The sequence below is a fragment of the Elephas maximus genome, chromosome 25, assembly GCF_024166365.1.
Source record: "Elephas maximus indicus isolate mEleMax1 chromosome 25, mEleMax1 primary haplotype, whole genome shotgun sequence".
Taxonomy (NCBI): Eukaryota; Metazoa; Chordata; class Mammalia; order Proboscidea; family Elephantidae; genus Elephas; species Elephas maximus.
The window spans coordinates 46,411,132-46,438,222 of NC_064843.1; the positions used below are offsets into that span (position 1 = coordinate 46,411,132).

The 27,091-nt window shown below is 40.0% G+C and overlaps 1 protein-coding gene across 1 annotated transcript in view; it reads right to left on the bottom strand.

Moving 5' to 3' along the window:
• HAO1 (hydroxyacid oxidase 1) overlaps positions 1 to 27,091 on the bottom strand; it is a 63,769-nt gene that overhangs the window by 17,894 nt on the left and 18,784 nt on the right. The window contains exons 3-4 of the mRNA XM_049869969.1: positions 11,659 to 11,914; positions 3,459 to 3,634 (exon numbers count right to left, since the gene is read on the bottom strand). Coding sequence (XP_049725926.1) covers positions 3,459 to 3,634; positions 11,659 to 11,914 — 432 coding nt within the window. The remainder of the gene's footprint in view (positions 1 to 3,458; positions 3,635 to 11,658; positions 11,915 to 27,091) is intronic.

The following is a 27,091-nucleotide window of genomic DNA, read 5'->3' on the forward strand; positions in this document are numbered from 1 at the left end:
AGTAAAGAAAACTCTATTTCCAAACATGGTTACGTCCATAGATACAGAGGTTTGGATTCCAACACATATTCTTGGGGGATGCAATTCAATCTATAACTTAGACTAAAATTTTTTTCTTCATTGGTGTTTGCAAGCCAGATGCCCTGGGCAGCTTCTTGATAAGCATGAATTAGATACAGGAAACTACGTTAACTTTCTAATTCAGTTACTCCTCTCATTCCCCCCACTGCCATTGCTCTAGGTCAGCCCCAAATCACTTCTGCATTCATAAAGATTAAACAGCTAAAGTAGGCGACAAGCTTAGTGCTTATAGTGGCCATGTGTCTCACACATATCCAAATAGATCCTATGAAAAAGTATTGATTATAAGTCCTTGGTAGACCCAGAGATAAGTTAATAGAATCTCTCATCCCAGAGCCACTTACTCAAACATTTCAGTTAAAATAAAATTAAATATATGTGTGTATGAGTGCACATGTGTGCACGTGTGTGTGTGTGTGTTTGGCAGTTATATAATCATACAAATGAAAATTTTTTCAAAGACAAGAAAACACTTTTGTGGGTGAACACATTTACACTCCAAAATTGTTATAGTTAGTGGTTTCTCCCTGTGGGATTTGAATATATATGGATGCTGGAGAAGCAAAGTCCTTAATACCCAAGGCTTGATATCTGAGAATTATAATGTCCTAGTCATTTGTTTCCTTCCATCTTCTTTTGATGCTTCCTGCGTCGTTTAATATTTTCCCCATAGAATCCTCCACTATTGCAACTCGAGGCTTGAATTTTTTCTTTTGTTCTTTCAGCTTGAGAAACGCCGAGAATGTTCTTCCCTTTTGGTTTTCCATCTCCAGCTCTTTGCACATGTCATTATAATACCTTACTTTGTCTTCTCCAGCTGCCCTTTGAAATCTTCTGTTCAGTTCTTTTACTTCATCATTTCTTCCTTTTGCTTTAGCTGCTCGACATTTGAGAGCAAGTTTCAGGGTCGCTTCTAACATCCATCCTGATCTCTTCTTTCTTTCCTGTCTTTTCAATGACCTCTTGCTTTCTTCATGGATGATGTTCTTGATGTCATTCCACAACCCATCTGGTCTTCGGTCACTAGTGTTCAATGCATCAAATCTATTCTTCAGACCGTCTCTAAATTCAGGTGGGATATACTCAAGGTCATATTTTGGCTCTCGTGGACTTGGTTTGATTTTCTTCAGTTTCAGCTTCATTATAACAAAAAGACTTAGTCGATATTCAGCCATTTCAAGAGGTGGCATATGATTAGGAACCGATGGTACTGAAGGAAGAAGTCCAAGCTGCTCTGAAGGCATTGGTGAAAAACAAGGCTCCAGGAATTGATGGAATATCAATTGAGATGTTTCAACAAACAGATGCAGCGCAGGAGGTGCTCACCAGTCTATACCAAGAAATATGGAAGACAGCTTCCTGACCAACTGACTGGAAGAAAACCATATTTATGCCTATTCCCAAGAAAGGTGATCCAACCAAATGTGGAAATCATAGAACAATATCATTAATATCACACACAAGCAAAATTTTGCTGAAGATCATTCAAAAATGGCTGCAGCAGTATATGGACAGGGAACTGCCAGAAATTCAGGCCCGTTTTGGAAGAGGACATGGAACCAGGGATATCATTGCTGATGTCAGATGGATCCTGGTTGAAAGCAAAGAATACCAGAAGGATGTTTACCTGTGTTTTATTGACTATGCAAAGGCATTCGACTGTGTGGGTCACAACAAACTATGGTTACCATTGCGAAGAATGGGAATTTCAGAACACTTAATTGTGCTCATGAGGAACCTTTACATAGATCAAGAGGCAGTTATTCAGACAGAACGAGGGGACATTGATTGGTTTAAATTCAGGAACGGTGTGCGTTAGGGTTGTATTCTTTCACCATACCTATTCAGTCTGTATGCTGAGCAAATAATATGAGAAACTGGACTATATGAAGAAGAACGGGGCATCAGGATTGGAGGAACACTCATTAACAACCTGCATTATGCAGTTGACACAGCCTTGCTTGCTGAAAGTGAAGAGGACTTGAAGCACTTACTAATGAAGATCAAAGACCACAGCCCTCAGTATGGATTGCACCTCAACATAAAGAAAACAAAAATCCTTACAACTGGACCAATGAGCAACATCATGATAAACAGAGAAAAGATTGAAGTTGTCAAGGATTTCATTTTACTTGGATTCACAATCAACAGCCATGGAAGCAGCAGTCAAGAAATCAAAAGACGCATTGTATTGGGTAAACCTGCTGCAAAGGACCTCTTCAAAGTGTTGAGGAGCAAAGATGTCACCCTGAAGACTAAGGTGCACCTGACCCAAGCCGTGGTATTTTCAATCACATCATATGCATGTGAAAGCTGGACAATGAATAAGGAAGACCAAAGAATTGACGCCTTTGAATTGTGGTGTTGGCAAAGAATATCGAATATACTGCCAAAAGAACAAACAAGTCTGTCTTGGGAGAAGTACAACCAGAATGGTCCTTAGAGGCAAGGATGGTGAGACTGTGTCTTACATACTTTGGACATGTCAGGAGGGATCCGTTCCTGGAGATGGACATGATGCTTGGCAGAGTACAGGGTCAGCGGAAAAGAGGAAGATCCTCAATGAGGTGGATTGACACAGTGGCTGCAACAATGAGCTCAAGCATAACAATGATCGTAAGGATGGCTCAGGACTCGTTCTATTGTCGCTATGAGTCGGAATCGACTCGACGGCACCTAACAACAGCAACAGTCAACTGTTCTCTACATAGAGGTGATATGGGATTCACAGCACTCAAAAATTTGTCCTAGCCATTAGTTCTCGGTGGGAGCAAGCTGGAAGAGTTAGGGAAAAACAGAGAGAGGGCTCTTAAAACAGGTATGGTTGTAATATTATTATATTTAGGACATCTTTTTGGCCTGAAAGCAACAGTTTAAGCTTTCAGCCAAAGCAATGAAGTCATGACATTCTATCAAGCTCTCTGATTGAGCAACAACTCTGACGTAAGACAATGGTATCCCAATATTTAACAAAGGTAGCTTCTAGCTCTCTTGAAGAATACTACTTAAGAAGAAGAAATATTTACATGGAAAGGAAGAATTGAGAGACAGAACCTCTCTTTAAAAAAAAAAAAAAAATCCCATAAATTTATTAGCTTATGGATGCTAGAAGGAACCTCAGAAATCACAGCCTGATTCCATCATTTGACCGGAGGGGAAATTGAGGACCAGAGAGTTGAAATGATATCCCAAAGGCACATTTTTAGTGACTGACGGAGGAAATGAGTTAATGACAATATGTCAGGAGATTGAATAACCCTTTTGATTTTAGTGTTAATTTTTCCTGATTAATTATTTTCCTTTAAAAAATAGCATGACCATATCCACATAGGATCATAGAATCAGCACAGACTTAAAGAAAAAAAAAAAAAACCAACCTCTCAGAATGCCTTTTGCGACAATTGGCAGGGATGTCAGTCCCCTCAGCCATTTAAGGTCCTCCCAGCTGATAGATGGGTCTATTGCTTTAGCCACATATGCAGCAAGGCCACTGTTGTCTCCAAAATTTTCCGTAGGAGAAAATGCTAAATCACTAGTCTCAAAATTTTTCATTCTGAAATAAAGAAACACATAAAATGAGAAACTTCTTAATGAGAAAGTTAGACATATCTTTAAAACAATTTTTTTAATGAAAAAACAAAGGCTTACCTGTTAAAATCAATTGACTGTTCATTCCTCAACCATCTATAGGTTGGTTGCATGCATATTTTCTATGTTTTGATGTAGGACTCCAGGCTAAATGTGATAATCTAGTCGTCTTATTTGGTCTCCTAAAGTTTATTTTACATCTTAGGCTATGATTATATGCATCAGTTTAAAGGAAAAATATGTGGCTAAGTTCAAACATCTCTTCCTCTTTAAGCCAGTTTATGGATGTAGACAGTAAGCTTGATGCTATTTTAAGTCAGCAATGCAAATTAATCATAATGATGATAATTTACAAAGAGCTTCATATGCCAATATTATCACAATGTTTTCTTTAACTTTTAGGGAGTAAAATTGATACTTTATGATTCCCATTTCACATAGAAGATAAAAATGGAGTGGTAGAATGAGACGTTCTCAAGCATAGAGCTAGCACATGGTGGCCTCCAGGCACTAGGCTGGGTCTCTTGACTCCTAATCTCTTTGTCTATGCTCAGATCCCGATTGCATCCTGGCTATTGCACTTGATCTCAGGAAACCTTCAAAAGCCCTTGAGGAAAATTTTAGAGGAGTTCGAAACTGCAGTAACATGTGTTACCATCTTCTGTCTGTTGCCTCTAGATTCTTTTTCCGGTCCTGCTATTATGATGGTGGCGATCATGGTGGGCATGGAGGGAAGGAGGGAGGGCTTTCCAGTAGATGATCTGTCAACTCTTGCCTTCACCTCCTCCATTTATTTGCTCTCTCTGAGGCCTTTCATTTGCTGATTCAAACTTCCAGACAATCCTAACCACGGCATGAGTTTCCCAGCTATCAGCACCTTCATTTCTTTGCTTGTGGCTTTTGCATGCTCCTGGAGCCTGATTTACTAACCACACAACTGACTGGAAGGATCAGGGATGTTGGTGTGTAAATACTCCAGTCTCCTCACCCCCTGGGTAGACTAGCTGTGAGGCATGTGTTTTGCACAAACTCCCAGAATTTCCCAACAGGGTTAAGCTTCAGTTGCCCATAGTTTTAGCTTCTTGATAACATACCCTTTGTTTGTTGCCTTCCCTTGCTTGCCCCACTTCCCAGCTCCTCTATGAGTATTCTCTTCACTACGCAAATGCGCTTAAATCACTGACTCACGGTCTGCTTCTAGGGGAACCCAAACCAAGACATGACCCCACTGAGTTTCTGACTTTCCCAATATATAATTTTGTTAACCTAGTTTAGACTGCTACTGGCTCATCCAGTGTCTGAAATCTTTACTCTTGGTCTAATATCCTGATATCCTGACAAAAATCTTATCAGTTCCCCAAAATAGGAGCTAAGTCTATCCTGTCTACACTTCTGACCTCTACCCAGGAGGTGTTCATCTGGATACACAATGGTGCCACCAATTTGATTTAGCTGCTTACAGCCCTGATTCCTGTTGTGGCTTCATTTCTCTAATGGGATACATTTTAATAACGACAATGACCTGTATTCACCTTGTTCTTCTGGACATTATAAATTGTCCTGCTAGCCAGTCTTCTCTTATCGGTGTCTTATCGATCTCTCACTTGGTCCTAACTCTCTCTTCCCATCCACCAGCTTTGCCATTGAACAGAGAAAAAAATCTTGTAGCCATGACTGGCAAAATTCTTACATAAACCTGAAGTATATAGGCACAAAATCATAAGATTTCCTTTAATACAAAACTATGTTTAATGCTTTTTACATTTTAGGGACTTTAAGCTAAAAAAGCTGGCCATATATCTTGGGTATCATATATTATCACAAGGACATGAACCTTCATATCCCACATAATTTTATTCAAGTCATGGGAAAAGTTGTCTCAATGGGTATTGAACAATTTCATGGACTCAGGTGGCCATTAAAGATCATAGAAAATTCCAGCTCTACTGGGAGTCATACGGGTTTTAGTAGGTTTGGGTAGTGATTTCAGCTGAAATGCTTGGGCATTTCTGTTTCTCAAACCACTTAGGGCTGTACATTTTATCACAGACCTTGGTCTTCTGTGGTCACCCTAACTTGAATTAAGCTAACATTCAGGTCAATAACCATATCTTTATTACGGAGCCCTCGTCTATTTCTTTAAAATGACACTAAGTGACCAGTACATTCCAAACATTTAAGTCATACTGTTAATAAGAAAAAGGCTCAGTCTATCTGTTCCATGCCAACACCAGAAAAAAATAGAAAAACATCAGTATGTGTATATTCTCTGCCCAGCACCCCCACCCCCATCCGAAACAAGCTACAGTGTTTCAGCAGGGGTGGGGTGAAAGGGTGAAATGGATAGGAAAAAACAGAAACATGGATAAAATTATATAAATAACTGTTGTTATTCTTGGATGGTGAAATGCAGATCAACACTTGAATGAATGTTGCCTTACAGAAATTTCAGGGCACAATGAAGCCTTGTTGTTACTCTCAAACTTTGTTCAAAGCCAGAAGCCAAGAAAAAGTTTTCGGATATCTTGACAGAGACCCACGATGGAGTGTTTTACAGTGGCTCTGAAAGAAATCTCCATGAATGCCATTTTTATTCGGATTATGACATATACATAAAAAACTCTAAAAGCCGCTTCTGATAACCAAAGTATTCCGTTTCGTAAGGAAGGAAAGGGGCAACATCTAAATAATAACACGATTACATAGGACTTGATTCTCAGAATCTTGATTTGTTTAATGACCTAAAGGCAAGGGACAGAATTTCTTCTTTGTAAAGAACTCATTGTGCCTTAAACATCCTTCAAATATACTTTTTAATCTAATACAGAAATTATTGTATCTTAGTAAGTTAGCATCATAAAAATAGTAATAACTACCAAAGAAAGTTAAACATCATAAAATAACCAATAGCAATATTAGTAATGATGAGTACCATTGAGAATACATATTATTTATAATAAGTATTGATAATGTGACATTAAAGATAAAGCTACGAATCTCTATATTGTAAGACCAAAACATAAAATGAAAACTAGTAGATTCCAAGATATTATCACAATATGGGAGGAGGAGAGATTGAGAGAAACAGGAAAAGATTCATAATATATAGGGATTCACGCATGGACCAACCAGTTGCCATCAAATCAATTTCGATTCAGGGTAACTCCATGTGTGTCAGAGCAGAGCTGTGTTCCAGAGGGTTTTCAAGGGCTGATCTTTCAGAAGCAGATCACAGAGCTTTTCTTCCAAGCTGCCTTTGAGTGGACTTGAACCTCCCAACCTTTAGGTTAGCAATTGAGTGTTGTAACCTTTTGCATCACCCAGAGATCCCGCACATGAGCTACCAGCCTTCAATTCTTTGATAATATAGCCCCGACAATTCCTTCCTCAATGTGACTGGACAGAAAGCTAGAAGAAAGGTTAGGGCCTAGGTTTAGGTTTGAATTTAAACCCTCATTCTACTTTTTATTAAACCCATAAACCTACTGCTTTTAAGTTGACTCTGACCCATAGTGACCCTGTAGGACAGAGTAGAACTGCCCCATAGGGTTTCCAATGAGCAGCTGTTGGATTCTAACTGCTGATTTTTTGATTAGCATTCAAGCTCTTAACCACCGCACCACTAGGGCTCCTACTTCTTACTAGTTCTGTTACATCGGGTAAACCTTATGTCTTCATAAATTATTATTTACTGACTCAGCGATTACTTATTGGGCACCTATTACATGCTTGTGCTTTAGGATTTGTGGCCATACTAGTGCATAAACCCCTCACCGAGATGGATTTACACAGTGGCTGCAGGAATGGGCTCATTGTGGGGATGGCGCAGAACCAAGCAGTGTTTTGTTCTGTTGTACCTAGGGTCGCTGTGAGTCAGAACCGACTTGATGGCACCTAACAACAGCATTGCTGCTGTAACAAATGTCCACAAATTCCGTAGCCTAAAACAACACATTCTCTTTTACACGTTCTGGAGGTCAGACTTCCCGAAATGGGTCTCACTGGACTAAACTCAAGATTTTGGCACACTGTGTTCCTTCTGGAGGCTCTAGGGAAGAATTTGTTTTCTTGCCTTTTCCACCTTCTAGAGGCCACTTGCATTCCTTCACTCATGGCACCACATCTCTCCAATCTCTGCTTCTATGCTCAGATCCTGACACTCCTGTCTTCCTCTTATAAGAACCCTTGTGATTAATTTAAATCCACCCAGATAATCCAGAACAATCTCTCAGTTTTAAGGTCTTTAATATATACACATCTTTAAAATTCCTTTTTCCATGTAAGGTAACATACTGACAAATTACAGAAATTAGAGAACAGACGTCTTTTTTGTTGTTGTTGTTAGGTGCCATCAAGTCGATTCCAACTCATAGCAACCTTATAGGACAGAGTAGAACTACCCCACAGGACTTCCAAGGAGTGGCTGGTGGTTTTGAACTGCCAACCTTTTGGTTAGCAGCTGAGCTCTTAACCACCACACCACCAGGGCTCCCTGGACGTCTTTGGGAAGCCATTATTCTGCCTACTGCAGGTATCAATGTGAATGTCTTCCTTATGAAAAATTTAGAGACTAGTAGGTCATGCACCAAGTCCTCCTTCACAAATCTCTCTCTCTCTCTCTCGTTCCCTCTTTTTCTCTTCCTTTTCCCTCTCCTTTTCTCTCTCTCCCTCTCCCTCCCTCCTTCGTCTCTCTCTCTGATATTATGTCTATATCTTGATATCTACTTTTCATTTCTATTCTGGTTTCCCAATATAGAGACATGTGCTTCATCTTTAATGTCAAAGGTGTAAAGGAAGCGAGGAAATTACTCACATGTTGATTCGGGCAAAGAATTTACAGGCAGAGGGAACAGCCAATGCAAAGGCTCTAAGGCTTGAGCATGCCTGGCATCTTGGAAGAGCAGCAGGGAAGCCAGTGTGGCTAGGGAAAAGTGAGCGAATCTGCAGGCTGGGCCAGGTGTCAGAGAAGTAACAAGCCTGCTCATGGAAAGCCTTGCTGGCCACTTACATTGTGAGGGTATCTGGGAAGCCATTGGTGGCCTGGAATGGAGGAGTATCTTGATCTGACTGTTTAATGTGATCTACTCTGGCTTCTGTGATTCATAAATCACTTCAGGGCTTAAGAAATGTCATTGGGAAAATTACAGACAGGGTAGGTGTCATGATGTACCTTGATCTTAGTCAATGATTCAAAATCACATTTCTTCTCCTTAAACTCCCCAGCATGGCCCTGTAAAGCCAAATTTCAACCCAGGGTAAATGTACCATCTCCTTGAGGTACAGGGTAGGAAAAGGCCCTTGCTTCAAAGCCCCAGGAATCATTCTATTGACTGATGAGAGCAGATGAGGACCCCCTTACTCTCCTTCAGGTTTCAGGCACCTCCATGCCATTTATAAAGTATACACATACATGCGTTTTACATACAGACTAAGTAGAAACTAGCAAACCTCTGAACTTTTTCTGGTCCCAGATGCCAAGAATCAGGACCCTGCCCCCACCCAGGCAGGGAGGCAGCAAGGTCTGGAAGGAGCCACTGCTTTACAGACTCATTCTCCTCTGGATTTCCTGCCTCTCTTGCCTGCCAAACCTCACTTCTGAAAAGCCAGGCTTCACCTTCTCTGAGTCAGGTCAGTTGTGGAAAGAAACCTGATTTCATATCAGGCTGTAACAGATTAGTTTTTTGAGTGTATGTGGCCTCGAGCGGAAGCCTGGGCCTCCCATTAGTGAGCTCTGCCTTCGAGAACTGGATGTGGGCTGTGGAAGAGCTGACCAGAAAGCACTGGCCCGCCCTAAAGTCCACCAGGACAAACAACACCAGTGTGCACTCTGGGGCACTGGGGTGACCCCACTGTGGGGTGTTTCCTGTGTTGCCCATAACCTGGATGTGTTGCTCATTATTTGATCATCTTCAGATGGGAGATGTGACAAGCTGGGAGCCACGGTCACTCCTGTGCACACCATCAGCTGAAAGGGGCCTTTGTCTCATGGTCCCTCACGTCAGCTGGGCAAGGACCCAGGAGCAAAGTAAAAGAGGAAAAGCAAATCAACCTTCCCGCTCTTCTTGGAGTGGCCCCGGCACCAAACAAACAAGACTCACCAGCCAGAATTAGCAAGTCTGTCATTTCCATCCTCTAGATAGATAACTCTGTGAAACACGTTTTGTTATTCAGAGCAAGAAAATGTTTCTTAAGTTTAAAAAAAAAAAAAGTATATTATTTAGTAGTAATGGTAGTGGAAAGAGGAGGAAGAAGAGGAGAAAGAAAAGGGATAGCAAATTCCTTTCCAAATAGTCAAGGGGAAATAATGAGGAATGTTTCCTATCAGAAGCCTAGATAGTGAGAAATTAGTTATTTTAGAAAAAAATTACATCATCAAAATAGTGAAATAATGTGAATTCAGACTTCATATCTGGGAAACTTGAAGGCTTCTGCTCCCTTATAAATTTGGCAAAGTATAGAAATATGTCAGGGATTTTGTTTTTATTTTTGTTTTCTCATAGAGACAGGGAACTTAGGTAACCCTGTGTATGGGATATGTGGAACAGGTTTGTTGGCAGGCCTGGAAGGGAGAGTCCATTTATTTTCTGTCATTAGACCTGAAAGAATCATAGAGGTACCACTACAGTGCTAATTTATACCTGATTCAACAGCAAGAGTTTATGCATGATAGTTTTGTGCTCATGTAGATATATATGGTAAAGTTTCATGTCAAACACGTGACACTTATACAAGACTGTATATGGACATATGTGGTGGTTTAGATATGCCTCACTCTGATTATAAAATATATGAAATTTCTGGCTTCTGACAACCTTCTTGTCCTTACATGGAACACAGATTTGATTTTGAGTTACTGTATTTAGATTTTGAATATTTTAGAAGGGCTACACTTTTTTTTTTTTTTTTTTACACTTAGAGGTAAAGTAAGAAATGGTCTGTGTGGACTGAGGTCTAGGATCCAAGTGAGCCATCCCTTATGTTCTCACAACCTCTGATAGAAGCTTTGGAATTCCATCATCAAAATATCCTCCATTTAAAGTAAGATTTTGATCCCTGGTCAAAATCTGAAGGCTATCAGTCACTTATCGGTCACACATTGGTATGAACAATCTAAGAACAGATTTTGTTGGGAACCAGAGGAACAAAAAACAATGGGGTAATGGGGTCTATAGCTTAGAAAAGTTGGGGGTTTTCTCAATAAACTCCACTAGGTTTATAGCTTTGCCTAGAGATGATTCTAAGCCTAAAATACTACAAGGAAAGGGACAATAATTCTCACTAAATAGTCTGGATGTTCTGATAACTATTATAATTCAATTTTAGATGAATTGATATATTTTATTTAAGATGAGTGAATGAATAAATGAATGAATGAATCTTGATCCAGGGATTAATCACAATAAAAGAGTAATGTTGCTGAAAAGGAGATGAGGTAGGGATCAAACGTGTGGCTTCCTTAGTCTCCATTCTTTTATCTTTCTTCAACCTACCCAGCTCCAGTTATTCCAAATACAATTAAAAATAAAAATAAAAGATGACTCTTTGATTTCAACAAAGAAATAGGATATTAGGATCACAATAAAACAAACTATTGCCTATGCTAAATTATCTTCCACCTATACAGCAATTCGTACTTTCTAAAGGCCTTTATGCACTCTGGGTACATAAATTTATTTGACTCTTGCAAGTATATGGCTAATTCTTACCTATGTTTTACGGCTGAGGTAGCTGACACCCATTCAAAGGGTGCGATTTGCTGGAGATTATGTGATTGTTTAGCAATAAAGCTATCTTTAAAACCCATAATCTATCATCCCTAGACAAGATCTCTTCCAACCATACTTTGCTACCAATATTTCTGTGAAAATCTAATTCCTTCAGGGTTCCCACAGAGACACTGGAGAAGACCTTTGAAGCTGGCTAATGAGAAGACTAAAGAGAGTCAGAAAACCAGCTCATGGGCCCCAGTGTTCAAAGACCCACAGCTACCTGAGTTGTGGTGGCAGCTTGAACCTGTTATGCACGTCATCGAAGCGGTTGCCCAGGTAAGGTGTGTCCACTGTCAGAAATATAGCCTTGTAGCCCATCTGCTCGGCCCGCCGCACCAGCTGCTTTGTGACCTCACGGTCCTTGTAGATGTAGAGTTGCAGCCAGCGAAGTGTATTGGGACCAGCCTCTGCCACTTCTTCAATTGAGGAGGTGGCCCAGGAGCTCAGCATCATGCCAGTTTCCAGCGACCGGCAAGCTGAGGAAGAAAGGGCAATATCAAGATAGGCCTGGCATCCCTCTACCCCAAGCCTTCATATTGCAGTTCAAGGGGTAAGGGTGTCTACAAGGGTAATCTGTCAATATAAAGTCAAGTCTTTAAAAAGTTAGCAATATTCATTCCTTTCCAGATTCTGAATTGATTCTGAAAATAAAAATGAGTTAAATAAGCAAAGATATGTTATATATAAGAGTGAAAAAAACCTGGTAACCTGAACGTCCAGGCTTAGGGAGCCATAGCTCAACCATAGCTCATATATAAAATGAAATTTATACACTCATTAACCTAATATGATAAAAATATATATTTGGACATAGATGTTCAAGATATATTCAGGAAAGACAGTCTACAAAATGACATGTGTAATTATTTGTATATGAACCTAAACTAAATGTTAACAATCGACAGGAAAATTGTGAGTAGTTTTAATTTTTTTCTTCCTCTTTAATTGTTTTTAATTTTATTTTTCAAGGTATTATTCATGATTAATATTTTACTATTTATGCTGTCTTTTAAATTTTTACAAAAGGTATATTTTAGGTATCCCAGGTAGATAGCTGTTACTTCAAACCCTTTTGGGCAACCAAAGACACAAGGAAAATATTAGCCCCAGAGACAAAAGGGTCTCATGAACCAGAGACTCCATCAGCCTGAGACCAGAAGAACTAGATGGTGCCCTGCTACCACCAATGACCGCCCTGGCAGGGAGCACAACAGAAAGTCCCTGACAGAGCAGGAGAAAAGCGTGGTGCAGAAATCAAATTCACGTAAAAAAACCAGACCTAATTGTCTGACTGAGACTGGAGGAACCCTTAAAGCCATGGCTCCTGGATGCCCTGATAACCCAGAACCAAAACCATTCTCGAAGCCCACTCTGCAGATGAAGATTAGACTGGACCAGAAAACACAAAATAATACTTGTGAAGAGGGTGCTTCTTAGTTCAAGCAGATACACAAGACCAAATGAGTGGCTGCTGTACAGAGGCAGGAAGAGAAGGCAGAAAAGGAAAGGAGTTGGTTGGATGGACAAGGGAAACCCAGGATGGAAAGGGGGAGCATGCTGTCACATTATAAGGATTGCAACTAGTGTCGCATAACAATATGTGTATAAACTTTCATATGAGAAATTAACTTGAGCTGTAAACTTTCACCTAAAGCACAATTAAAAAAAAAAAATCCTTCTGGGCAAGGTAATAAGAAACATGCAAATAAATGAAACATTAGACTGAGTCATCTAACCAACTGCCTTAGAGGACTTGAAAGAACATGATTTATAGGTTTTCTACCAAAAAGAGGTAACAAAATTGGAGTCAGATTTAGTGGCGGAGAGATGGATACGATGTTCATATGCCATATCTAGAATATGCTAACAGATAAATAATATTTCTTAGTCATCTAGTGCTGCTATGATAGAAATACCAGAAGTGGATGGCTTTAACAAAGAGAAATTTATTCTCTCACAGGCCAGTAGGCTAGAAGTCCAAATTCAGGGCATCAGCTCCAGGAGGAGGCTTTCTCTGCCAGCTCTGGAGGACGTCTGTGTCATCAATCTTCCCTTGGTCTAGGAGCTTCTCTGCTCAGGAACCTCAGGTCCAAAGGACACGTTCTGCTCCCAGTGCTGCTTTCTTGGTGGTATGAGGTCCCCATGTCTCTCTGCTCGCTTCTCTCTTTCATATCTCAAAAGAGATTGGCTGAAGACACTATCTAATCTTGTAGATCTCATCAATACAACTGCCACTAATCTATCTCATTACATCATAGAGATAGGATTTACAACATATGGGGAAATCACATCAGATGACAAAATAGAAGACAATCATACAATACTGGAAATTATGGCCTAGCCAAGTTGACAGATATCTGGGGGGGACACAGTTCAATCCATGACAGTATATGAAACTGACAATACCATCCCCTATCATTCAGCTTATCCAGTGTCTGCATATATCTAATAGGGGTAAAAGTAGTTGCCCTAGTCTTACTCACAGGGTGATGATGGGAATCAAATGAGATTTGTTTGTAAAAATGCTTCAAGAGGACAAAAATCTTCCGTGTTTCTAATACTTTAGCAAAGAGCCGAATGCCAGATGACAAAGAGTCCCACCTCCAGAGTTTCCAAATCATTAGGTCTGGGGCAAGGCCCAAGAATTTGCATTTCTGACCAGCTCCCGTGTAATGCTGATGCTACCATTCCTAGGATCACACGTTGACATTTAAACAGTCAAAATCAACTGGACGGCAACTGGTTTGGTTTTTAATTATCATTTGATAGTAAAGCTCTAAATTCTGTCCCTATAAATGTTACTTTTCCTAGCCTTTAAGGTGTTTTTCATCCATATTCTCCAAGTGACAGGCCAGATAAAGATTTGATTTGGGGGCCATCTTGTCTATGGATCACTAATCTGGTCCCTCCAAGTGCTCCTTTTAGAATTTCTCTCATAGAAATAGATGGCTTACAAAATATTGTCCAAAAAATATATTTTATTAATAACACATATGAATATCTGGGCCAATGTCTGATTTTCATTAGGGGTTGGAAATAAGGAAAATAGCTGCAGGTCATCTACTGCTGTTCAGAGGGAACACTAAGGATAATGGTTGCTTGGGTCAAATCCTCTGTCAATTTACTACAAAGAAATTTTGTTCTGAAAAGGACCATAGGGCAGCAAAGTGGAACTAAAACCCAGCATGTCTGACCCCTCCCCCAGGGCAACAATCAATCATTCTCAAACTCCCAGGTGCCCAAAAGACTACATGATACCAAGCAGAGATAACTGTACTCCCCCCACTTTTTCCAGGCCATGATGTCCAAGGCAGCAGGTTTGCCACATGCCTGAGGGAAACTGTCATGCCAACAGCTCTGGGAAGGCATGGAAACTTGGAGACGAGTGCACACGGGCTGCCACAAACCATAGGTGCAGAGTATGACTGCACAAAGGGGTCCAGCTAAGATGACCACTGAGATGATAGAGCACCTTTTTCTAGTTTACACAAAGGCCCCATAGAGGCTAACAGTGGCTCTGTTGATAGGGACTCAAACTTTTCAAAAAGATTTCCTTGACATCATAAGGAATATTTACAGACATTTCACAAAGGTATTTAAATGCCACAAAAACCCATTGCTGTCAAGTGGATTCCAACTCATAGTGACCCTATAGACAGAGTAGAACTGCCCCATGTGTTTTCTAAGGAGCAGCTAGTGGATTCCAGCTGACGACATTTTGATTAGCAGCTGAACTCTTAAACCCTGTGCCACCAGGGCTCTAAATGCCACAAAAGGGTGCACAAATAACTACTTCAGCTAAGCCATGTAACTTGTAGGAGGTCTCAGCCCTCACAAGTGTTTTACCCAAATCACTTGAGTATGCATATCCAGAGAGAAGCAAGGCCAGTCCATGCTGTCTAACTCCTGAGTTTGTCTCCTCTGACACAAATGACTCCTGATGTTATTGGTGTTTGATGTTTATTTTCCTATTGTTACATCATATGGGGCTGAAATTTTTAATGCCCCCCTGCCCCCCAAGTCTACGTTACCATTGTTTGCAATGGTACAGGCTCAAGAAATATTTGTCAGTTTAATGAATCTTCCCAAGAGAATCTCCTGGACGTAGGGAGAATGTTAGCATCTTTATTGACGTATTATCAGTGAGCCTAAGAGATTACTCCCAGGAGAAATCCTAGGAGCAAGTCTCAGAAGGCTCCACGCTCCCTGGAGCATATATTTTCCATCGTTGTGACCCCCATTCACATGTGATTACTTGCTGTAATAAAGGAAAATATTGATGAAGTACCGTATTGCTTTCAACACAGTTTTATATTAGAATAAGTTAAAGGAGCCTAGAGTCTTGAAGAACTAAACAGACAGAAAATCACAATTTTGTCTGTTTCCTTAGAGACAGGTCTTAGGTCCAGTTAGTACATACCAGTTTTGACCATTCTGCCTGTTAAAGTCCCGAAATACTTCCATTACAATTGGAAAATAACCACTGCTCTGAAGTATATCCTCCCGTTGAGTCCCTTTAATGTCCCAATGTGCCTCTATGAGCCATCACCCTGTCTGGACCTCCCCACAATCCAGGAACTAAAAGATTAAAGGTAGGCAGCGCTGGCAGCATCCAGAGCCTTGTTAGAGCACCAGAAGTCAGCATCTCTTCTAAATGGTCAAAACCCTTCTATGCACTAATTGCTAAATATTTTAAATATCATCTTTGCCTAAGAGGTAAAAAGACACCTTTCTACCTCACACTGCTCTTTCAGGGACAAAAATTACACAATTTTAAGTTTTATAAATGACCTAGTATGGCCAGAATTTGTTAAGAAGTTCTAATTAGAGTTACCCTTTTGGTTTTAATGCTTGAAAGCACAATTTTTTTTATGTCCTTTTTTCTCTCCCTACCCATTTTCCATAATGAAACTCTGACCTCCTGTTCACAAAAGCAGGAACTTTCAGAAACCATTTCACAAAGGACAAGGGTCAGCTTTATGAAGTCCAGTTTCCATCTTGCAGCTATTTATGGTACCGTACAGAAAACTCTGATGCGTGTTACATTTTCGCAACTCTTGACAAAATGAGGTCATCTCTGAGGTGATATTATTATAAAGACGAGGACCAGCTCTTCTTGCTCATACCAAGGTCCCTAATGTTGAACCAAGTCTAATTTCTTGGCTTTAGTAAGAGTCAGTATATCCTAGAGACTTCAACATCAAGTAGCCATTGTCTCCATATGACACCCAAGGACTCTATATCCCTACTTCCATTCACTTTTTCTTTTATGGTCCTTAAGATATATCTAAACATTAAATGCTCTGAATAGATTCAGATTTTATCTTTGACATGTGTTTCTCTTCTTTATTTAAAGACAGCTGTAATGTATTTATAAGGAAAATACATATGACACACACTCACACACACAATTACCACTACAAGAGACACTAGTAAGGTCTCAGGCTTTGAAACATCTAATAAGGAGCCATATGTGTGACCTAGGAGATGTATATGTACATCTCAGGAAGGCAATAGGATATAATGGATTGAGGGTCAGAAGGCCTGGGTTACAGTACCAGCTTTGCCATCCAGGAGGGATATTTCATCTGCAACACGGCTGTAGCCACACTGCTCTGCCCACTTAATAGCATTGCTGAATAGTCAATTGAGACAATGTTTGTGAATGTCTGTTGTGTAAACTCTGAAGCTACGCAACTGTAAAGATGAGAACATGACACTATTTGGAAAAAGAAGTCCTAGATAGCTTTAATTTGCATATATAGGTATTATATATATATATACAATTTTGTCTGATTATACACAGATGGACTGGGAATCATTAAAGCCAAGAACCTGGATTTCTTAATATCATTGTTCGTTAATCTTCTACACACTCAGGTTTCCTCTGCAATGGTTCTGATGCTGAAGAAATCCATTCCTCTTTCCCTTGTAAATACAGTGTCAAATACTCATTAACTTTAGGAAGAAAGCTGTTAAAGGAGAGGGCAATTTTCTCCAGGATAAGGAAAACCCTGCTAGAGCCTATATCAAAAAATATATTTAAATAAATTGCCATTGAGTGAATTCCAACTCATGGGAACCTCATATGTGTCAGACTAGATCTGTGTTCTACAGGGGTTCCAATGGCGATTTTTCAGAAGTAGATCATTGGGCCTTTCTTCTGAGGCGCCTCTGGGTGGCCTCAAACTATCAACTTTTGGGGTCAGCATTGGAGTGTGTAAACTGTGTGCATCCCTGAGGGGCTCCAGGGATATCTAGAGAATATCAAAGAAGATAATTTATGCATCCCCAAAATATACACCCCTTTGGAGAGCCAGACGAAAGATAACAGCGAATAATCTAAGAAGTGCAACAACAAAAATACCTCCTCCCCACCTAAACTTGTCTACAGATTTCCAGAGAGGGAGCTACAGAGCCAGCATTTGTAATCTAAGGGCTGTCAGCATTTGTAATGTCCAGCCATTGACCAATAATGCCTGGGAGAAAAATGAAAAAAACTTTGCTATGTAGTTTTCTTTTTTATTTCTCTGCCCTACCATTTGCAATATAACTGCATGCAAATACAATAAGATGGAAGTAAATGATTTTAATATTATTGTTTACTTTCCCCCATACACACAAAAGGGGCTATGGGCTAATGGAAAATGTTAATGCATTCTGGTTTACAGAATATAGGTTACCTTGAGGTCTACCCACAATGGATCTTCTTAATACGGTGAAATGACATGCCCTAGAGCAGAGAAATGCTACAAGGGTCCTCAATAATCTGGCATAAATTAGCGTGATTCTGTCTCTCCAAACTGCCATGAAATAGAGGGTTAACGCAGTTTTTACACTACAGTAATTGTAATTGGCTACTGATGTTTACATAAACTCATATTAGATATGAATGCAGCTACCTCTGGGCTTGATACAAATCTTAGACTCCAATGTACTCCAGAGACTTCAATGAGTGCTTTACAAAGCAGCATGAGCTGCCAGAATCCTCCCTATGAGTGCGAAATGCAATTGTACTCCAAGAGCTTGGCAGAGTTCCTCTTTACATCAAGCCTTAATGAAAGTGTTTATTTCTGATCCAGGTAGTCCAGATGCAGAGAAGAGAAAATCAGAAACGGTTGTGGGCCTAAATTGTAGGGGCCTGGATACTAAGCCCATGCCCCCCTCAGATCTCTAATTGAAGACTATTTCGTACAACATCTCTATCATTTATGTTTAGTCTGCTTCTTACTTCCTGCCCTCTCAGACCGAAAAAAAAAAAAACCAAACCCGTTGCCATTGAGTCGATTCTGACTCATAATGACCCTATAGGACGGAGTAGAACTGCCCCAGAGGGTTTCCAAGGAGTGCCTGGTGGATTCAAACTACCGATCTTTTGGTTAGCAGCCAAATGGTGCAAAACAGGGGAAATCGTGCACTATAGGTTAGTAAGTAAGCACACGTAAGCCTGTGTGTACCTTGCTTATTGTGTAAACCATTCCTGAGGACACAGAGGTAGATATTTTCTTTCACCAGCACTTATCCGAGTTAATTAGATTGGTCTTACAGAGTGAGCAATCAGACCTTTAGGAAAATGGAGGGGAGAAGCTGTTCATAGGTGGTTGGTGGGTAGTGGTTGGCACACAGCTTGCCAATTAATTGCCAACCAGGTCCTGCTGATGAATTTGTTGTTCTCTATTGGTGTCCCCCTGGAGATGGTCACAAGTACTTTTGCCACATTTGCCCCTGCATTCATCTCCTATGGATCTTAAGGTCAAGGAATTAAACTGCGTTAGAGTAACACCTTCTCCACATACTTAATGACTATTAGATATGTTTTATAAGCTTGCTTATTCAGGATTTCCCCAGCTTCCTTGATTTCAGATTAGAAGCAAAAATAAATGTCAAAACAAAAATGAAGATGAGGAAGGAGACAGGTTACACAAAACTGAGAAGGCACAATTGACCAATTATTAAAATAGCCTCCAAATGTTTAATATCAGGTCCACCAACGTGATACACACAAAGTGCTGAATGATCGTGTAAAACTAAAGTTCACTATGCTAGGCTTGACGAGGAAGGAAACCATAATGGGTCTGAGGATTATGTTCAAGCACAACCAATACCACTACCACCAAGACAGCAAACAAAGGAAGACACGAAATGCTAGTTATCAATGGGGGGACCAGTTGCTGTTAACTCAATTCCAACTCATTGTAATCCAATGTGTGTCAGAGTAGAACTGTGCTCCATAGGGTAATTCGCTGGCTGACTTTTTGGAATTAGATTGTCAGGCCTTTCTTCCAAGGCACTTCTGGGTAGACTTGAATCTCCAGTCTTTCAGTTAGCAGCCAGGCACATTAACTGTTTGCATCAAATGTCTATTCTTCGGAATAACAATTCCAATGGGACAGCCCGTATACTCAGGTTTGAGCAGAACAATTAAGCAATGTGCCACTTTGGGTCCAAAGGATTTTTCTCAAAATAGCTCTCCTTTCTGGAAAAGGAGAATAGAGTTCTCAAGATTATGTTCTTAAAGAAGGAGGGAAGAGAAAAAGGATCACGTGTTCAAAAAGCCTGCAGCTTTTGTTTTTTTAAAGGCGCATTTCATTCAAGAGAAAAAAAAACTGAGAAACTTAGTCACCAAAACAGCTTCGCCGAAAATAATTTTGTTGAGAAAATGCATTTTGTCATCTGCACAGGAAGTCACTATGTAATGGGAGAAATATGCAATGACAAAGCACCAAAAATCTGTGTGGTTCTAAACTTGGGTCTAAACACACTGGAGGGTTTGCATAAACATGCACCTTAATGCCTATTGAGCAGCTCAATCTTTTTTACACAGGAACTATCAGCACACTGGTTTGTTAAAGACACAACTAACATCAGCACACTGGTTTGTTAAAGATACAAGTAACACAACAATTACGCGCGAAATACATAGAAGTGGTCAGACAAACCTTGATTTATGATTTAGGGACCAATCTAAACACAGCAAAGAAAGGCCAGGAAACCAGATGTAATCTTTCCAGGGCTTTCATGATGATCCATTGTCTGAATCTGGTGCAGTATAATTTTGAGTGATTACACTGCCACTACAAATCTAGACATTCTTTTTATTACCTGGAAATATTTTCAAAGAACAATTAGTCTCAATGATATCTTAGTCCTTCCTTCCTTGCTTTCACTTAATTTCTGGGGTGGAATTCAGCAATAAACTAAAACACGAGTGCTACTGTAATGGTTACCAAGCCAACCAAACCCAGTGCCGTTGAGTCGATTCCGACTCATAGCGACCCTATAGGACAGAGTAGAACTGCCCCATAGAGTTTCCAAGGAGTGCCTGGTGGATTTGAACTGCCGACCCTTTGGTTAGCAGCCGTAGCACTTAACCACTACGTTACTGGGTTGTTATTCTGTCATTTTATTGAGTTCTCAGGCACTGGCATAGCTGGCAGATCACATGGAGACCACATTGCTGTGACAGTTTGAGAACCATCAAGTTTGCACATGACAACTTCAGTCAGCCTCCCGCAGTTGAACAACCCCAGTGTTGGGATACACGTGTGAGCCTGTGACTTCACATTGTCACCCTTTGATGTCATCAGAAACAGTAATAAGTCAGAAGGGAAGCAATCTCCTGCTCTCAAGAAAGCTACCCAACGGCTTAAATTTCAGTGCTATGTCCTGAAAATCATACCATTTGATGTTGGTCTCCACCGTAGCTAGATTGTAAATCTTAATAACTGTTTTCTATTAATGAAGTTGGTCTTGTTGCAAAGTCATTTCAACATTGAAACTACAATTTTCATGAAAATACTTGAGCAAAGAATTATATACATGTATGTTATATATATATATGTATATAGATAGATAGATATTACATATCTCTGTACACTAAAGAAGGTCCATAATCATTTAATGCATATACATGTATGTGTGTGCATGAGTCCTTGTGTGCGTTTGTGTGTACAAAGAGAGACTATTCATGGCCTTTTGATCATTGGAAAGGAAGATCCAAAACATAAAACTGATCTGAAATAGGTTGGAAACATGGGTAATAAAAGGTGTGAACTGATATTTTTATTATAATGCTACTGAGAGGTATTCCCCTTTCCAATGTTTAGCCAATATGGATTGGGCGAATTTCCAATGAATTTCCTCTTTAATTTCCCCCAACTTTTGTTTCCTCTTATAAAAATCGGCAAACAAAAACAAATACCCGGGCCCAAGAACCAAAGGCCAGACTTGAGTGAAACCTGGTTTCAAACGCTGTCTCCACCGTTGGCCGACACTAGACCTTGATCGAGGGCTTCCTTCTCCTGCTGTCAGATGAGGGGAGTGGTAATCGCTTCACAGGCCTGTTGTGAGGATTAAATGGCAGGAATGTAAAGGCCAAGCATTGCACCTGGTGCATAAAAGGCACTCACTTCAGAAAGAGTAAAAATCCCATTTAAGGCAAATCTGGTGCTTTGCCTGGATTAGATAAAATTGAGAATAATGAGGATATTTTCCTAGTAGGTATGCTGAAATATATACACATACATCTACTCGGTAATCTAGTACAACTCATAAATCTATAAATCAATAAAGCTTTCAAAAATACGTCATTTGGGTTTGGAGCAAAGGAAATGACAATTTTTCCCATTGAATGGTCTTTCACTCAATGCTAAGGTTGATCATTTAATCTCGGAAAATCCAGAAAATTCGACAGCTAAAGCTCGCACCTACACCCTAATTCAGTTCTTTGGGGTTTGTATGGCTCTTTGTGCTGCCCTGCAATCTGTTCCACCTGCACCTTAATAGGTGGTCAACTCATAGCTGCGTCCCAAAACTTCACTTTGGAATGTTTTTTAGGCTCAAAAAAAAAGTGTTTAGATTTAATGGTTTTATGGCCCATCAAATCCTGTGTGGTAGCCTCTAATTGCATCCAGGGACAGGAATTTCTTTAAAACCTTTTTTTCTTTTTTTCCTGACAGTTTAATAAGAATTTGCTAATATGCTGAGCATTCCTGGAACGCATTAAAAAAAAAAAAAAATTAGGTGGGTTTAGATTTTCTCTATTTGAGGTCCCAGCACTCCCTCATGTGGCATTTGTCCGCATTACAAGCCAGGAGCAAAAGGATAAATGAATATTTAATCTCATTTTTTTCCCATTTCTTTTTGACTTCCCATGTCTAAAAGGAGAAAAAAGAGTTAATATAACTCCATGGAAGAGGAAATAAAATTTCATTAAAGCTATTGTGCACGAAACCATAGCAATTTCCAAGGCTTCATGATAATATTCTTTAAAGTAGTAGGGAATATAGCAAACATTTTAACATTTCATTGATTAGTTCTTTGAGAAGCCAGAGAAGCTCTATTTATCATGTAAATGGAAATTTAACCTGAGGAGACCAACTATTTTATGTTCTAGCATTTGTGTTTATTATTATTTTCTTAAATATGTTAAATTTTTGAAGAAATTATTTTGTATTCTGCCCTGAAATTTGTATGAAGGACAAAACTTAGGAATCAAAATAATAGTAATAATATAAATTAAGCTCCTAGAGTTGCAGATAGATGTGTCACTATAAGCACAGCCATTGATGAGACTGTACATAAATATTAGAACAACTGTCAATTATTAAAACCTACAATTACTTCATCTACTGTAGTCACTTTTCTATCTGTAACATAATTATGACAAACTGCCTTCCATTCACTGTTGTCCAGTTATTTTTCTTCCACCTTAAAAGAGTTTTAGGAATGTTAATTTTTCTTTGTTTAAAATTTAAGCCCCTTTGATTGTGCTTTTGAATTTTGCCCAAGGCTCATATTTCTATGGCTTATTCCATCCTCTCAAAACTGAAACAATGAAACTATAAAAACAGAACTTTTATAAGACTACGTAGCACAGAGTTTGCCCCAGAGTTTGCTGTTGTTAAGTTTGGAAATGGTAGTAACTGACCAGGTAGGTTATTATGGGCATCATTGCAGAAGTGGTTAATAGCCTTGGGCGAGGTATTTAACCTCTCTGAGCTTTGGTTTCCACTTCCACAGGGGCTGGAGAAAGATCTTTGGGGTCTTGGGCTCACAAATCTTTTGACTGTTTTACAGGATAGATGAGATAATAGTTACAAATTGCCTGGTACACATTAATTGCTCAGTAAATGATGATAATCATTTTTCACAAGACGTGGCGCAGTGGTTAAGAGATTAGCTGCTAACTAAAAGGTTGGCAGTTCAAATCCACCAGCTGCTCCTTGGAAGCCCTATGAGGCAGTTCTACCCTGTCCTAAAGGGTTGCTATGGGTCGGATCAACTCAGCTTAACTCAATGGGCCACGAATCTGATTTTTGGTTTAACTTTTATGGGACTAGACTGCCATATCTTTCTCCCATGGAGCAGCTGGTGGGTTCGAACAGCCAACTTTTCAGTTAGCAGCCAAGCACAGTGCCACCAGGGATCCGCCTATTCATCTAGGATTGCCAAACTTAGTAAATAAACATACGGGATACATACAAGTTGGTGATTTGAACCCATCAAGTGGCTATGCTGGAGAAAGACCTGGCGATCTGCTCCCATAAAATTTTCAGCTTAAAAAAACCCTCTGGGGCAGCTCTACCCTGTTATATGGGGTCACCATGAGTTGGAAATCAACTGGACGCATCTAACAGCACGTACTGACTCACCATGTTCATAGAGACACTATGTTTAGACAGGATTGCTAAGTGATCACTAGTCTCTGAACTTGGCCCAACACTTTTTCTTAGCTAGGGGGCAAGGCCCTCGAGAAAGGAGCCTTAATTAGGAGTCCGATAATTAGGAGGGTGACAAAGAAGTCTTCCACTACAATTTCCCATAGATTTCACAATCTTTCCAAGTATCAGACTTTCTTTATGGAAAAGATGGAGTAAATCATAAAACAACTGCATAATTTAATGTTAATTTACTGAGTTTTCAGAAAGAAAGCCAGTTCTACTAAATATGAACATTCTTCAACTCTTAAGTTTGCTTGTGGCTATATATGGCCATCAGTTAGCATTTGTCTTGATTTTCATTCCTCCTGAAACCAACTCTGAGGCAAAGATATAAGTGCAATTCATTTATCTGGGCAGTGATCCCTAGGTGAGGTCAGAGAGTGCGCAGGTGAGACAGGGATGGAACGATAATCAATGAACAGTGTGTTAAAGAGCAAGTAGCTTCTGTGGGCATCTAGGGCTCGGTCCCACTGGAGAACACTTGGCAACAGTATTAGAAAATATTTCAGTTACCCTGATCAGAGGGTGAGAGAGTTGGGCTTTTTATCCACCAACTCATGTAAATTTTTGACTGAGGAATCACCTCTCACTCATCCACTCTCAACTCACCAACCCATGGGCATCTGCTGCCAGAGGAAATTTCCAACAAAAAGTTACTGGTTCTGACAGAAATGGTAAGTAACAAGGGAATACAAGTAGGGCACTGTGTTAGGCTGGATTCTCTAGAGAATCAAAACCAGGGAAGAGTGTATATACAGAGAGAGAGGGAGAACTTTTTTTCAAGGAAATGGCTCAGGCATTTGTGGAGGCTCGCAAATTCCAAATTCATGGGTCAGGCATCAGGCTGGAGGCTTCTCCTGACTCACGTGGTTGCAGGAGCTGACCAGCCCAAAATCTGCAGCTCAGGCAGCAAGCTGCTGGCTCACATCCCAAGAACTAGAGGTCAGTTGATGAAGAGTTGGATGCAGGGTCGAGAGAGAGAGAGAGAGTTTTGCCAGACCATCCATATATATTGGATGCAGGTCACACCCCCAAGGAAACTCCTTTTACATCAGACCACAAAATGGAGGTTAATTACGTAATATTGAGAACCATGGCTTCGCCAAGAGAACACTAACATTAGCCATCACAGCCCACCCCTTGTCAGCTTGGCACCTGTACATATCTCCTTAAACCATACATAATCTCTAAAGTCATACTCGTGGCTAACATAACACAACTAACATGCATACAACAGAAAGGGCACTAGCCCCGTTTACATCTTGTAAGTAATGGGATAAAAGAAGAAAGAAAACAGAAAATATTTGCTATATATATGTGTGTGTGTGTGTATACATATACATGTGTATATATAAAAATATATACATATACATACGTACATATATGCATATACGCATATACACGTATATTCGTATATACATACAGACATGGGTCGAATAACATCTGCTCAGGCAACATCCGACTGCATATACTCCATGGCCACATAAGCTTATAATAGAGCTCATAAACCTGATTGGAAAAAGGGACATAGCAGACGTAACCAGACATAGCAAACAGCTTTCCCCATGCAATGCATGTATCTCATGTCTCTTGTATAAAAAAGATTGTGCTGCCAGGTGTATAATGGTACAATACATATGTAACCTACAATACATATGTCTTGATAGTTATAATAAATGCCTGTGTTACTAACTTCTGTATGTACTGTAATTTCCATCATTATTTTAATGTGAACTTTCCCTACTTACAAATAAAAAGTTTACCATATAACAGAGTGTGCTATGACTTGTAGGCAGCAGCATCCAATGTCATGTTCACAAAACATCTAAATCACATAACGTCCTACCTCACAGAATGTATCATGGACATTAAGCTACACATGACTGTGTATATATGCATATATATAAACATTTTTTTTTTATAAACATATACGTATAATAAAACAAGGAAGAAATACTAATAGCAATTACAGTCCTCGTTTCTGCAACTGGTCATATGATCATAACTGGTATTTAGAAATATATTCTTCTACCCTATTCCCTTTGCCCTCAAAAGCACATCAGCTGATTGTGGTTCTTTGCCTGGTGGGGTGACTCAAGCCTTCATTCCTGAAGGGTCTGGGCCATTAGTAGTCATGCTGGATTTAGGTTGCTATAGTTTTCCATTGGCTTTAATTACAGGGCATGGTAGTACTAACAGATGCCCTAAGGGATCTACTGTATTCCAGGCATACTCTTCTTTACCTCCATTATGTAGTATTAATCTGATTTCCCCTTGGTAATTAGGATCAATTACACCAGCCAATATGGTAACTCCCTTCTTTGCCTGTTGATACAGAGGCATGAGAAGCTCAAAGTGGCTGGGTGGCATTCTTAACTTCCAGTTAAGTGGAACACATGTTGTGTCTCCAGGTGGTAGCATTCCTCCCTTTGGAACTAAGACTTCTAGACCTACCTACAGAGAACAAGTTCAAGAGGACAGGAAGCAAGCATTTTATGAGTGGGTGACTAGGGGTAATAGTGAGTGGTGCCACTCCCATTTCCACCCCTTGATTTCTGGACCCATGAATCCTGGTTATGGGAGAAATAACACCATATATTAGACACTGGTTTAGAGCATACACAGCTTCCTGGAGACCACTGACCCAAACCTGCAAAGTATTGCCACCTTGTTAGCACTGTAATTGTGTCTTTAGAAGGCCATTCCATCGTTCTATCAAGCTAGCTGCTTCAGGAGGATGGAGAACATGGTAACCCAACCCACTGCCATCGAGTCACCATGAGCATGGCCCCATTGCTGCACTTCATCTGCTGTGAAATGAGTTCCTGGATCCAAGGTAATGCTGTGTGGCATTTTGTAAGATATTCTGTAAGTCCATGGATGGTAGTTTTGGCAGAAGCATTGCATGCAGGAAAGGCAAATCTATATCCA